Raw genomic sequence first — 16080 nt, forward strand, 5'->3', positions numbered from 1 at the left:
GTCCCAAGTCAACCGGTCTCCCTGCTTAGAATGTGACGACGAGGACAAAGCTACAGAGTAATTCATCAATCAATTTGAAATTGTACTTAATAAGGCATGTTCTTTATCGAGCAGGCAAGCTAGGCGTTATATTAAACCAAAGAAACCATGGATTACAGCTGCTGTTCTGTCCTCTATACATACCAAAAATAACCTCTTCAGGAAATTCATGGCAGACCCTACGCATGAAAATAAGGCCAAGTTTTAGCAGTACAGGATACTTCTGACAAAGCTACTGTGACAAGCGATGCAGTTGTACAATCTTCATGAATTTCAAAATGGTGAAGGGTCCCCAAAAAAGACTTGGTTGATTATTAATGAATGCCTTGGGAAAAGAAAATGAAAAACCCTCCGGAAGAGACATTATCACCCAAAGACAAGAAAATTGTTAAAGGAAAGCGAAATGTTGTTGGTGTCCTAAATGAGCACTTCGCAAATATTGGTCACGTAACATCAGTTGAGGCACCAACACGAAGTTTACCCGATTCAGCATATTCTGCTTACATGCCGCCTCCATCGGATTGCTCTCTTTTCCTAACGCCGGTCTCAGCAGATGAATTACTGCAAGTTATATACCAACTGAAGAATGGGTCGTCGGAAGGTACGGATGGCTCGTCGACAAGCCTATTAAAACGGATAATGCCTGATGTTACAGAATTTTTAGTTCATGTTATCAACTTATGTTTTTCAGGTGGACGTTTCCCAGCTTGCTTAAAGTCTGCACGTGTTTTAGCCCTGCATAAGGGTGACATGACGTGAAAGATCCAAGAAACTACAGGCCAATCTCAATCCTTTCTTCATTCGCAAAAGTAATTGAACGATGTCCTTACAACTGCATAGTGAAGCTTTTTGATAAGAGGGGATGTTTTAATGACCTTCAGTTTGGGTTTAGGAAGGGTCATAGCTCTGAACATGCGATTCTGAGACTCACACAGTTTATACGCGACACTTTGGATAAAATAGAAATTCCAGCTACTATATTTATAGATATAAAAAAAGCGTTTGATACTATTTGTCATACAATTTTGCTTCGTAAACTGGAAAATTATGGTATACGTGGACCAGCAAATTCTCTAATTGACTCATATTTAATTGGGCGCAGTCAGTTTGTGGATGGTGGAAATTCTACCTCTTCACTACTTGGTATCACTGGTCAAGTCGGCGTTCCTCAAGGGTCCGAACTTGGACCTCTACTCTTTCTTATTTATGTTAACAACATTAACAGGGCGCTGGATGATCTCAGGCTAAATGTCCTATTCGCTGATGATACAGCCTGCACAGTGAGCGGTACTGATGAAAGATTGCTTAAGAAGAATTTGTTGGCAGCTTTCGAGAGGATAGAAACTTGGTTTAGTGCAAATAAATTATCTGTTAATATGCCAAAAACTAAGTTCATGATTTTCTCTCGTACTGACCTGTCATTACCTGAACTTAGTAGACTACCCATTGATGAATATACTTATTTGGAGCGTGTATCTACTATGAGATATTTAGGTGTGCTAGTTGATCAGAATATGAGTTGGAAGGAACACTTTGCTAAATTGTGGATGAAGTTGGGAAGGAATGTTGGAATATTGCAGCATTTGAAATTTATTCTACCATGTCATACAATGAGATCGGTATATTTTGCCCTAGTCCATTCTTATCTGATTTATTGTCCCCTGATTTTTCTGAATACATTTAAAACTCATATAAAACCACTTCAAAGGCAGCAAAATAAAGCACTGCGTATTCTGAAAACTTTCATTCCCTCCCCAATATCCCTACCATCAAAATCGCCAAATAAAAGTATATTTTCTTTCCTTAATATATTACCAGTGGAATTATTATTATCTTTTCATGGATTGATGTTTTGTGTTAAGTATTTTGCTAAAATTCTACCGAAAATTTTCTATGCTATGGATCTATTTAACCAATGTGAGCACGATTATGGAACGAGGGGATCTTCTAAGTATGTTGAACCCCGAGCGTGCACTGAGAGATCGAGGTTCTCACTCAGGCACTGCATAACCAAACTTTGGAATGTGCATGGGTCGGGTCTTAATATTAGTCTTTCTGTTGGTACACTGCGGGGTCATTTAAAAAATCTTTTACTAACCCTTTGATCATTTTATTTAATTTCATTTTTTTTATTTTTTTTTAATTCAGTTATGGTCTTCCCGCTGGCACATTTTATTGGTAGGGTTTCCCCTTGGCTTCACTTCACTGTTTTTGGTGTTTCTTTTTAGTTTGTTCTCCATTTGGCTGCTGGCGTGGGGCGATGCTTGGTAAGTCATACATTTTTCTTTCTTTTTTATCTATTTACAAAAGAGTGATTATGTAGAAATACAGTTATATATTATGTTTTTGTTGTTTTTATTTGTTATTGGTTGCCTGGTAATACGAGCTATACTCTCAGCCGGGCATACCCATATTGTAATTGTATTTAGTTTATAAATAAAAGAACCTGAACCTGAACATGAAGTTAATTATTCTGTTGCGAAATAATCCTAATGTTTGCTACTACTGCTGCAATTCTCCTAGAACCATCCAGAACCATTGGTGGCACATTCGTTGCTGGGTCTTTTTTACATGGACATGAAGCACGCATGTTGACCTACCTTACTCCAGCAGAAATCGATCCCGGGGCCCCTTATTGCCAAAACTACCCCTTATTGCCAAGCAGGGCATTAATCTACTTTAAAATTACCTCTTTTTTCTCTCTTTCAAGTCTTTTAGCCGCTTTAATAGTAGTTAAAAAAAAACTAACAACCTCTATATTTTTATAGTAACCTCTCGAATAACTACATAAGATAATAATTCAACATTTGCTTTCGTTTTTTTGCTAATGTTTTACAATTAAGATTATTGATTTATTAGAGAACAGCTTTGCTACTTTTTATCCAAAATAATTTTTGCATAAGCTTTACAATTAAGATTATTGATTTACTGGAGAAAACCTTTGCTCCTTTTTATCCAAAATAATTTTGCTTTCGATTTTTTGCTTAAGTTTTACAATTAAAATAATTGATTTACAGGAGAAAACGTTTGCAATTTTTTATCCAAAATAATTTAACACTATCTACGCATTATTAATTCCCGGGTATAATTATTAGGGTGATTATTTGCTATACTTCCATACTTTAACTTCTGACATTTTTACTATCTTCTCATTTCTTCATTAAACTTTTCATTTTGAAAAAAATACCATTACTACTTTCGCTTGTAATATCTATTAGAAAGAGAAAACAATATTCTTCAGTATATTTACTTCACTGGTGCAATCGACATTATCAGTTTGTAATGGAGATTGTTGCTGGTGATTATAGCATTGTAAATGCAACCCAGATGATTATTTAATTTTAGACCTTTTCTGCTGACAACAGTGTTTCCAATTGCAGTCTGGATTGTTAATTTGCCGTTCTACTGATAATCTAGATAATGGAACTACTGCTCCACAGACAATCCGGACCGTGACCTCATTATCTAGATTGCGAATTCGACAATCTCGTTTGAAAAGAGTGTGGATTTGGATTGTTAATTTTGCCTAATCGTGAATTGCGTTTATAAACTTATTCTTCACTTTGTAACTTGGCAATCCAATTTCATAAGCCGGTTTTATGAACTTCTTGGTTCCACTTAGTTCTTGATCTGGTTTTGAGAATCTAAGGTGTCAGTGGAAAACACCTTGTGCCAAAGGCTAACAGATTCCACATGGATATTTAAGTACGGTACTCATAGGTTCGTCCTGTTGTGGTACAGTGAGATTGATCTTTGCTTGATTATATGGAACCTGGAGTTCGGTCTCAGCTGCAGCAGCCCGTTGCATTGCGTGGAATTTGATTGTGGTGATGGGATTATGCGACACTGTTCCCATAATAATCCAAGCAAGAATAATATGAAGACTCATAGGTTCCATTACTTAAATGTCAAATATGTTTTGCGACAAAGCCCTTGTGAAAAATGCTCTTAATGTCCAATATTTCATATCCTAAAGTCTCGTCTTGATCGACATCGTTCTCCCTGCCAGCAGCAGGGCCAGCTTTGACCGAACAGCCATTCATCGCCTTCAAAATCTTCGAAGGCTGTCCAATCATAGCCGGCTATACTATAATAATCTACCTACAAAAATGCTGCAGGCGGGGTAAATGATGTCAATTAAAACGAGGCTTCAGTCTTTATTTATGGCACACCTGTTCTTGGAAGCAGGTCTTTACTCAAAATTTTGTTGTTTTTTTAGGTTGAACACCGCTATGTAAAAGGCCTGTTTTAGCCATTGCATAATATGTCCTAAGATAATTTGGTACTTGTTATCTAAACGAAACACACTCAAGAATTACACTTAGGTTAGATCTGAGAAAACCAGTTTCACTGCCACAAAGACAAGTAACAATTCTGGGGGTGAAGTATTTAGACAGCGTGAAGTTAGAAAACAATTCTTACTTCATACTATGCAGAATAATTGTAGATAGCATATTTTTCATGCAGACCTGCTATACTTTCATGCTATAAGTTTCGGCAGTTAGACTGTTTTGGTCTTTTCCTAGACACTGTTTTCTTCTTTTTTTTGGAATTTGCTTGGATTTGAAGTGGATTTTTTTTTCAGACCCATTTACAAAAAAATAGTCGTAGTTTATACGAATCATTTTGGGTAGGAGATTTCATTGGATATGAAATATTGTGCCTGAATGATTGTTCCTGTTCAGAGAACTTTATGGGTAGAAGATTAACACTCTCTTTTATTAATAACCTACAGATTGTAGAAGAACTATAAGAAAAATGTTTGTGATATTCAAATACCTCCTCATCTTCTTCCTCCTGCTCCTCCTCTACTGATTCATAGTCGTCAACTGCCATTTTCTTCAACTTCTTCACTATCTCTGGTTCCGTAAGTGTTTTGTCAAAGCCAAGAAATGCATCTACAAGAGCTTTCTCAAAATCTCTCTTTCTGCAAATTAAATAAAATCCTCAATATGAACTATATTTCAAAAAATAAGCCAATAAAAAAAATATTCAAATATAAAGGGAAACATGCTCACAATTTCTAATTGCAAGAAATCTCCATGACTATTATGTGCATAAAAGACATAATAGAAAATTACAGAAGTTTACACACGATATTTTGGTATAAAATAGGCATAAGGAGAAGAGGTATATTTTAAAGATACGCTGTCTAGGGATGATATTACAAGGGTAATTTCTTCCAAATATAATTTATACCACTTGGGGGAAGAAGAAGATATTTAGGAAGAAATGAAATGAAGGATGGTCCTTATAGTTGTCGGATGTGTGGAGAGTGGCAAAAAAATGTGTTGCACTTTTTAGGAAGTGTAAAAGGATTTGAGAAAGACGATTTTTGAAGTAGATGAGGGGAAGCGCTATGGGCGGAAAAAACTGTTGGGAAAGGGGGTTATAGTAGTATTAGGAATCTGGCGTGGTCTATTCGTGAGGGCTTGACCCACCCTGGGGATTTAATGATTTGGTCATATTAGTTTTTTCGATGGTGTTTTTTTCTTGTTTTAATCATTTTGTTTACTTGTTTAACAGATTATTTTAATAATTTTTGATGTGGTTCTCTCTCTTTTTTCTTCTTTTTTTGTGACCATGGCCATGCGAGCTTTTTTGTGTCAAATACACTATACTAAATAAAGAGCCAAGCTCCTTTCCCCGAAACATCACAAGTTGGACAGTCTCCAATTCCTCAGATAATACCCCTAAAAAGAGACAAGTTCGGAAATTGGATATCTGATACAAATTAAAATTCACATAGCCTTACCTAATAAGGGTGAAATAATAAGGAATCATGAAAACACCAACAAATTTGATAGTAAAATACACAAATAGTCTGTATATTTTGATATATTATGATTTAGTGAAAGAAAGTAACCTAGAAGTTGGTCGTCAGAGTCCAGCACCTCATAATTTAAAAAGGATAGCACCGCTGAATCCATGGATGACTCCAGGTCTCCATAAAAGCTGGGAACGGAAAAATTATTTGTGGAAACTTTACAAGGCTTCATCATTTGCAGCTCATTATCAAAGATTCAAGGCTTATAGGAGCATAATAATTCCCTGTGTCGGAAGGCCATATCTCAGTATTATAGGAAATTTGCTGAGTGTGGAAAGGAAGTTAAGAAGACATGGTATAAAATTAATTCGGTTCTTAGACCTACTCCCCCTCTGCCTTCAGTTCCAACAACGCTGAAAGTCGATGTAAAAACGTCCAAGAAGAAGAAGACGTTCAGCTAGAGCTTACCTCTTATTTTTCTAATATAGGGAAGACGACTGCTTCCTCTGCAAGCTTTGCAAATTCTCATTGTGATTTCAGAGCTTATCTTGGACCCCCATATTCAAAGTCAATGGTCTTAAACTCTGTTTCTTAGTTTGAAGTAGCTCGTATTGTGAATACTCTTAAAGGATCATCGTCTTCAGTGCCGGACAGAATTCCTACAGGGGTTACCCGTGCCATTCTGGCAGCCATTCTGTCACCATTGGCTAAGCTTGTAAATCTGTCTTTCGAGATAGGAATTTTCCCTGAATCTCTCCAGCAAGCTACGGCTATAGTGCGGTATAAAGGTGGTTCTCGAAGTGATCCTGTTAATCATAGGCCAATTTCTCTCCTATCTGTTTTCAGAAAAAAAATTATAAGGCTACACTATCTAGGCTTCTTAGTTTTCTGGATGCAAAAAAATGTTTGCATGATTTCTAGTTTGAATTCCGAGCAAATCAATCGACAGAGCATGCTTGCGCAGCTCTCTTGAATTTCACTCATTTGATAATAGATTCTGATCTTATCCCGGCAGCTTTATTTTTGGATGTTCTTACAGCTTTGGATTCTTTGACCCATCAGATTCTTCTTTGGAAACTATCGCATATTGGTATAAGATCAAATACTTTCTCTTGGTTTGAAACATATCTTTCTGATAGGCTTATTTCCATTCATCCATTTTTCCGGAGCCTTTCTGAAGTTGATTATGTCGTCCCTCAGAGATCATTCCTGGGCCCCATTTCATTTTCTGATTTATGTTAATGATTGGATTTCGGCAGTCAAAAACACCAGGCCTCTAGCATTCTGCAAGCTGTTTCATCCTGATGTTCGTTCGTGTTCCAATACAGCTTCTAATGAGGATTTTCGCGTTGTTTTTGCTTATGACACTACTCTTGGGGCCCTTGGGAAGACGGAATGTGATATTGGGTTTAACCTTGTGGCAATATTCGACAGATTAATTTCTTTGTTTGATGTGAATTTCTTGACCTTCAATGTTGGCAATTCACATTTTCTTATTTTGTATTTTTCTCGAATTGGTATAGCTTTCCCTCAGCTTACATACCTTCAGGTGTCACAAGGCTACTTGTTTAGACCAGAGAATCGGGTGGTCCAGTTTCTTGGTATTCTACTTGATGAGAACTTTCGTTTCGACACCATATAGCCATGATTAGGGTCAAGGTCTCACGGAGTTTGGGTATCATTCGAAACTCGGAAGCACATTGCCTGGATCTATTCTGAAGCTTCTTTTTTGTTCTGCCTTGTCCAGTCATACGTTTCTTATTGTTTCGTATGGAATGCTATACTTTTCCTTCTACACTGCGGTCATTTTCTGTCATGCATAATGAAGCACGGCTTCTGGTTATGGACACCAACCGTTCCTCTTGAAAACCGCTCTTAGACCTACAGTCGATTTAAATTTTTCTTTTGCTTCATTTGTCTTTTTCATGGCAATATTCCAAAATCTCTTCAAAAACCTCGTTTGTTTATTCCTGATTCATTTCCATATAGACCTCGTTCTTCATACAATATCTTCATTCCTCTTACCCCTACTATACGGTCATGCTGCAATCCCCTCATTGCTTGTCAACATGTCTGGGAATTCCCTACCTTCTTCAGTACCTAGATGCCACTCGTTTGGGACTTTTAAAAGGATTCTTAAGGACCATTTAGTTAAGAATCAAACAGAATAGCTTTTTGTTTTTATTTTATTTTATTTTCCTTTTCTGTGAGGAGCCGATGTCCCCTTAGTGTTTATTTCGTAGTGTATGGTTGTCTTCTCTGCGCTTTGACTCCCAGACCTCAGGTATGTTTTCTTTTAATCTTATAGGTTGTTTGGCTAAAATTCTCTTTTTTTGGTTGTTACTTATATTGTATTTTTTTCTGTATCCCCCTTTTATACCTGGCCATGGAGCCTTTCAAGGGGGAACAAGAGCATTGTATTTCCAATCTGTATTTATTATTGAATAAACCTCTGAACTCTGAAACCAATAAGTCAAATCAAATAACATCATGCCCAAAACAAGAAAGAGTATCTCATTTTTTTTCTGGAAAAGAACTTGAAACTGGCAGCGATTCCTCCAATAAACCTACATCAACTGGATGCATTTGTACATGCTTATTTCCTTCCTATAAAGCACAAAAGCTTGACCATGATTGAAAAAGATAATGTGTCAGTACCTCCAGCTCAAAGATTACTAGCCTAACTTTGTGGACAAGAACAAAAATCACTTCCTGGATAAACTTGCTTCGATATTTTAAAGAAAGTAGAAGAGCCAGGTGAATAAAATTTTCAGGAATCAGCTCACATATCTGACCTGATTCGTGAAAGTATTTTGGCCTGAAGGCTGATCTCAGATTCCTGAAAATACTTAAAGGTTTCATTCACCAAGCTCATTTACTTATTTTAAAAATGCAAAGAAAGGTTATCTGTGAAGTTACTGTTTAGTTGACTGCATGAAGGTAGGAAGGGGGGAATGGTAAACTGCCAGAGATTGATCTAGAGGAAACCCAACAAAAAACGTGTATAATTAGGACCAACAACCAACCCTTTTCTGTGTCTGATCGAGAAAATCCACCCTGTGTGATCGGCTAGTTTAGCTTTGATAACATTCAAAATCCGAACTTTTCATTATAACATCATTTGTTGTGAACTCTTCATTCTCAGTTGGTAATAATTGACAAGTATCTGACTCGGGAGCCGAAAGCAGGGTAGCCACCACGGTCAGTTCCTAAAGTGCTACATTTGCCCAAATTTGCGTGCTATACTGTGCTTTTCGGTGCTATAGTCAAAAAGTTGACGGTAATAGTCCTAAAATAGTGTCAAAATAGCACTTTTGTTCTATTTCAGCACTATTAGCAATTTTGAGTACGTGCTACGGTGCTACTCAATGAAATAGTGCTAAAATAGCACTTTCCTGCTACATGTGGCAACTTTGGCCTAAAGTGAATTCTTGCGAAAAAGATGCCAGTGTAAGATGTAAGATAAGGATAAATCAAATCAATTATAGATGAATGATTTCAAACCTGCAAAGAATCTCGAAGATGTATGCTGAAAATTTTGCAGAATTTCCATGTGGTAGATTTTCCACGGGGAATATAGGGGGTTAGAGACCCCTAAAAAACATCGGTTTCGATAATACGTTTCGATATCGATATTTGGTCCGATATATAGATATATCAATATCGATATCAAATATCGCTGAACAATACTAAGGTCTGACTCTAAGAGGAGCGTCAGATAATTTATTTCAAACGTGATTGCGGTGCTTATGCCCTTTGAAGAGGGAGCCATTGAGCTCTCTTCTAAAAGCTATCCCCCATCTCGAAGGTCCTGCCTTTGTCTAAGATTTTGAGACGCCACTTTGTTCAGGTAGATTTCGGTGGGCTCTCAAATGTGGCTGATGAGCTTCGAAAGCCTTTGGTGAAGAAAATGCTTTGTAAGCTTACAGGCCTTGTTCGAGTCACGCCCGTCGCAATCGCTATATATCATGACCCGCTTCTCAAGAAAATATATATTTCACCTGACGATCTTCTACAAGTTGAGAGCAAAATTGCAAACAAGATAGATTTGGCCTTGATTGCTGCAGAATCTCGATCAGAAGATACAAGTACCATCGTAGTCCCTGCAATGCAGTCATATCAGAATCAAGCCAGTTTGTGGGGTTCACACGATTAACTCCTTAAGTCAATGCAGGACATGCTTCAACAGCAGCTAAATATATCATGGCTCTACAAACGTTCAATAGGGAGCCAACAGTTTCAAGAGATACTTGTCCACTCAAGTGGTGAAAGTCTCGTGCTATGGGGTCCCAAAAACATCTGTAAGAAGTTGCAATGTAACTCAATCCTGTGCCCGCTACCAGTGTCCCTTCTGAAAGAGTGCTCTCCAAGCCTGTACAGATGAATCACTGAATGACGGAACGAATTTTAAGGCAGAAACACTCTCATACTGATCTTTTTGAATAGCCTTCATATTACGTTTCTCTTTTTCTAATCACGAGCCAGTCCAAACATGGGTTTTTGTTATGTTCACTTATGCAATCGAACTTGATTTTTATTGTTTGTTTTTATATTATTTGAATTTTGAAAAAGAGCTATACAAAATACCCTTTATTTACCATTTGCGTTACTGAACTTCGGCAAATCCATGAGATAGCAAAAACTGATCCGAAATATCGATATCGATATATTGAATATCGAAAGTAAAAACATCGATATAATAACACATCGATTAATCAAAATATCGCTCAACACTGGACCTATGTATACTCATGTTATACTTACATGCCAAACCAAAGCCACATCAATCAGCTGCCTTTTATGAATAAAATTTCAATGACAAAAACTATAATTTCTGACTAAAAACACCTTACATTAACTCAAAATAGCTATTTTTTCGAAGCAAACTTAGCAGTAAAACACCTAACAAGACTTATAATTACAAATTAAAAGTAAAATACAAAATAAAAGTAAAAAAATTGATGTTGACATAGGTAAAAATAAAAGTATTTTCCATAACTTCTTGACGAAAATCTAAATTTCAAAAATATTACTCGTAGTTATTTTCATATCTCTAGTTGACCAATCACAAAGTTTGTTGTAATGTTAAATTTTGTTAGTCAAAAACAAAAGCTAATGAAAACTGATTATTGCAATCCAACTCGCCAACTTAAATTGCTGAAACAGCTTGCAGAGCTTAATTGCTAGAATACTTGCTAGGAGTCTGGCATTAGGTTCCAGTTTTGTTTTTTTCCTTTCTTTATTTAGACACCTGATAAAAGTTCAATAATTGAATTTAAATTTTTGAAAAAGAAATACCAAAGTGGAATGAAAACCTCGAGCTTAATGAAGCCTGTCAGCGGCCCTAGTTTTGGTTTCAGCTGTGATGTGACAAAGATAGGCCTAAAATGGGCACACTGAATAAAATCAGATTGTACACAAAACGCAAAACTGTTTAGCTCATCATCGGGCTCGTATTATAAAAGAAAATAGTGCTTGAATCACAATCAACCCTTCCCTGGTTTAGAAGTTTGTGAAAAATAAGAGGTATTAAGCATTCCAACCCTTGTCATGCAAGCCTTTCGGAGGAAGAGTACACTGACTACTCTACTTCTGACTTTTATGCACCAATCCCCAGCTTGAACAAGCTTTTGAAAGGAAACTAGACCAAAGGGTCTCCGAGCCTATTGAAAGTCCAGGCATTACAGTAACCTTCTTCAGCGTCCGTGATGCCATAAGCAAACTAAAAAAAAGTACTCAGAGGGAGTTGATTATATTTGTGGCTTGCATCTGGTGAATGGCAGTCTGGTGCTGTTTGCGAACTTAACTTTAATGTACCAATTGATATTCTCATATAAGTTAGTGCCTGATTCTTTTTGTATTTGTATCTTCACTCCAGTTATCATAAGGGGAAAGACCCACCCCAATGCAGTTCGCATAGATCAATTACTGTTGTCACAGTTCAATATAAATTTTTTGAAATACTAATTACTGATGAGATAAACCAGGGGAGTTACAAACCCAGCAACCAGTTTGGGCTTAAAAAGGGCAGCCGTAGAGAACATCTGCATCACCTTATGTGTAATATCCTCCTGGATTGTGATCAAATTGGCGAAGCTTTGTTATTGCAGGTTTAGAAGTAAGTCGAGCCTTTGACTCCTGTCAGAATAGCCAACTACTGTCGAGTGTATATAATCACGGTCTTGATGAGTTGCAGCTTTTACTTTCCGTAATTTGTAGGAAATTTGTAGTGAAGATTAAGATAACCTACCGAGTGGATAAAAATTGCTTCTAATCCCAGTCTATCCAAGTCCAAAAAAAAGGATCCGTCAAGGAGCTATCTCTTTGCCACCTATTTACAATAATGGTCTAGTTGGAGATCAGCATGTGCTTAAACTGAGCTTCCTATATCTTCGTGAACATCTGTCTTTATTGAACTATACTGACAATATACTGTATTTAAGTGGTTCTTTTTCTCGTTTCGAAAAGAATTTTACAGCATTGAACAGCTCATACGGGAAAATCAGTCTGTCTTTCAACGAGACTAAAACAAATTTTCTTGTATATATTTATACATCTTTTATTTGATGCATATGTTGCTCTTTTCTCTTATTACTCCACAAGTGTCACTATGTTATTTTTAGTGGGAAACAAGTTCATTCATTCATTCGATTACGGGCTGTGTGCGTGTGTATTTGGGAGGGGAAGGGCAATTGCCCTCCCTCTAAATTTTGAAAAATACCTTTTTTGGTACTTTCATTGAAGCGGCTTTTTTGGTATTTTTATTGAAATAATCCAAAATTCTCTCCCCCCTCCTACATTTCTGTGAATTAACACTAAGGTACTGAATCAAAGCTTGCGGAAGTCTCAAGGTTAAAATATTTACTTTGACATTTAAGTATGTAGACACAAAGGGTATTACCAAATTAGGAATTCACACGAAATTTCATCCACCCATTTATTAGCATCAAGAAAAAAGATGACGGCACAACAGTGACAACTGTTGTAAAAAATAGCACAAAAAAGATAGAAATTTATGCTAAAGATTCTTTTGCATGATTTTCTATCTTTTTTGTGTTGTTCTCACTTTTAAAGAGAATGATAATACTTATAAAGATAGAGAATGATAGAAAAAAAAAGGAGACTGCACAGCAGCGATAATTGGAAAGCTCACAGCCAAAACTCAAGAAGAATAGCACAAACAAGATAGAAAATTATGCTAAAGAGAATGATAATACTTGAATTGACCAAGTAACGTTGCTATGTTAATTTAAACTGACATGTCTAAAGGAAAGCAAAATTCCCTAAAATCTTGCTATAATTTTTTTTTAAGCTTAATCTTTTGAAACAGAGTTTTTGCAAAGTTTCACTGAAATATTCCATTTTGCAACTGAATATTAAAGCTGTCTGCTCAGAAACACCTGCCAAAACAAGAAATTGCAGAACAAGCTATTAAAAGACTTACTTGAATGATTCTAGCTTTTTCAGAAACTCTGGTAAATTGACAGAACAGTATGTGGCTACCTCTGAACCACCATGCCCATCATAAACTGCAAAATATGACGTATTTTCATCGAAGTCCATTATCACGTTGTGGGCGTCCTAAAAAGAATTAAAAAAAAAAATCCTTGAATGGTGTAATACTAGTAAATAGAATAACCACAATTAGAAGACCCGCAATTATCATTATTATTGAAGTCTAACGCGTTCTGATGATTAAATTTAGCCCTTCTGCCCACAATTTTTTTATTTCTGGAATAAACTCAATTTCATATTAATATACAAAATACATGTGGTGACCCTCTATTTGTTTATGTTTATTCAATTTTGTTGTTGCTGTGAATTTAATTAACATCTTTTGTTCATTTTAGATCTAAATTTATAGAAATATTAAATGTGCAAAGCTTGTCAAGACACAATTTACTTATTAGCCATTTGACTAGAGTGTAAAACTTGACCATGAGCACTGTATTACAAGCACAATTTAATGTGTAACAAATTACATTGAAGTACCAAGGAAAGTGAGAATTAACTTTGATTTATTGAGTTGGTTATGTTGAAACTTAAATAATAATGCACATTTTAAAAAATTAGAGAAAATCCCGAAATTTAATTTTTCATGAAAAAGACCATCATCTATTGTTAGTCAGTTTTTGGTAGTTGCATAAAACAAAAACTACCTACGACTTGTTGTTTTTTTTTTTCATTTTAAATATTTTTGGTAAATACCAAAAAAGCAAATATTTCGTCTATTCTAAATTTATATGTATAGAAGCCTTATACAGGTTATACAAGACTTGTCAAAACACAATTTACCTACATGTCACCTGCCTTATGAGTATATTTTGGCTATGAACATTGTCAAATTTGATTAAATCCAGTTTCTATTTTTAAGCATTTTACAACATGATTTTTTCTTTCAGAAAAGAAAGAAAACCTACAAAATCAAAGAGACAACAACTCTGGTTTTGATTTTTAAGCACTGAATGAGTTATTTTTTTCTTTCTTAGAAGGAAAGAGAAGATAAAAGCTAGGCTTTAAAGATTTATGTTTAAAAAAACACACATTTATGTGTTTGTACACCAAATTTAAATACACCAATTATTTGTACCAAAATACTCAAAGTGCACTTGCACCTAACTTTTAATAGTATGAAAATACAAAAAAGCAAAGTTACTTCTATGTTAAAGCTCTTATTCAAGATCTCCTCTTTATGAAGAACTGTTATTTTGTGAGTTGCAAAGTGAAAAACCAAGCATTGCTAACTCTGGGCTGTATATAGAGAATTATTTATGGCTTATATTGAGTTTTCCAGTGACCTGAGCATGCTATGTTCTGTTTACTACAGATTGACTCCATAGACCTTTTCTTCATATGACTTATAATACGAGCTAGACTGCAAAAGAAATAGAGGAATCAAAGAAAAAATATTCAAAGGACAAAAACTGATTGATTAGTATTTTTATTAGTTTTGATAAGAATGCCGGCAAGAAACTGTCAAAAGCCACAAAACCAGCAGACTTTTTAATATAGTCTAGGGCTATATCCAGTCGCATTAGGGGGCAGGGGTGTAGCTTGAGTTTGAGTTTGGTGGGATGTTGTAGTGACAAAATTGTTCAATGTGCCAACAAATGAGCTAAACTAAAAACATAAGCTGAATTCCAAGGTGTCAGCACTGCGTTCTGACAGACTAACAGACCTTGGCAGCTGGACGATTGCAATGGTCAGTTTTAAAGTTTTTCGAGTCATTCTGTCACAAAATTACGAAAAGAATTATCGTTTTGAGATGAGTTAAAATGGGAATCTTCAGCTCCATTTTCTGAGATGAGATAAAATAGGCATCTCCAGCATGTCAGAACGCAGTGCTGACACCTTGGAACTTGGGGAGGAGTTCCCCCTGAGCTGTGCCCCAGTTAGGGGTGGGGGGCTGGATTATAATTGCATTGACAGTAATTATTATTATATATGGAAAGAGCATTGAATGGTGAATAAAAAGGGAACATTCTCTTTGTTTCGCCTAATTTCTGTTTTACAACATCACTCAGGTTTCCAAAAATATACAGAATATTGAATTTTAAAGCTTAAATTGAATATGCAAATCAAGCTTGAAACAAACAAAAATCACTACAAGCAAGAGTTTGGGTATTGCCTCCTTCTCTCACTGTAAAAGTCTAAGAACTAAGGCGTCACTGGCACTTTACTGTAAACCCATTTTATTACTGATATTTTCTTTTGTATTTAATATTGAAAATAAACATTAAAATTATAACAAAATTTTGAACTGATCAGCTTTCAGCAATTAATATCATTATGCATCAAATATTGAGTTTAATTTACTAGTTCTTTCTAAAGTTGTCTGAGACGAATATAGCTTCACTACAAACAAGAGTATGGATACTGCCCCCTTCCTTAACTGCAAAAAAAAAAAAAAAAGCCTAATGCGTCATTGGCGCTTCACTGAAAACGTATATTGCAAATATTTTATTTTCAAGTGAAAATTTTTATTTACATTGAAAATAAAAATTAAACTACAGAGAAATATATTCTTCAACTGATGGATCTTTCAACAATTAATATCACTATATATCAAATATTCAATTTGATGTTCTTTATACTTTCCAAGAGTTTTCAGTAAAGCGCCAATGACGCAGTAGGTTTTAGACTTTTACAGTGAGAGGAGGCAATACCCAAACTCTTGTTTGTAGTGATTTTTGTTTGGTTCAAGCATGATTTGCATATTCAATATATATTTCACTCGTTTTCAGATTTATTTATTCATTTACTATTACAACTAC

At 35.6% G+C, this 16080-nt stretch overlaps 1 protein-coding gene across 1 annotated transcript in view; it reads right to left on the reverse strand.

Annotated features, from left to right (window-relative positions):
• The window catches only part of LOC148944671 (protein phosphatase 1G), a 76859-nt gene that overhangs the window by 36664 nt on the left and 24115 nt on the right, over window positions 1-16080 (reverse strand). Inside the window, exons 2-3 of the mRNA XM_089100076.1 lie at window positions 13251-13387; window positions 4819-4966 (exon numbers count right to left, since the gene is read on the reverse strand). Coding sequence (XP_088956202.1) covers window positions 4819-4966; window positions 13251-13387 — 285 coding nt within the window. The remainder of the gene's footprint in view (window positions 1-4818; window positions 4967-13250; window positions 13388-16080) is intronic.

This window comes from Artemia sp. Qi Xiang Cuo, chromosome 14, assembly GCF_049724085.1.
Source record: "Artemia sp. Qi Xiang Cuo chromosome 14, ASM4972408v1, whole genome shotgun sequence".
NCBI lineage: Eukaryota > Metazoa > Arthropoda > Branchiopoda > Anostraca > Artemiidae > Artemia > Artemia sp. Qi Xiang Cuo.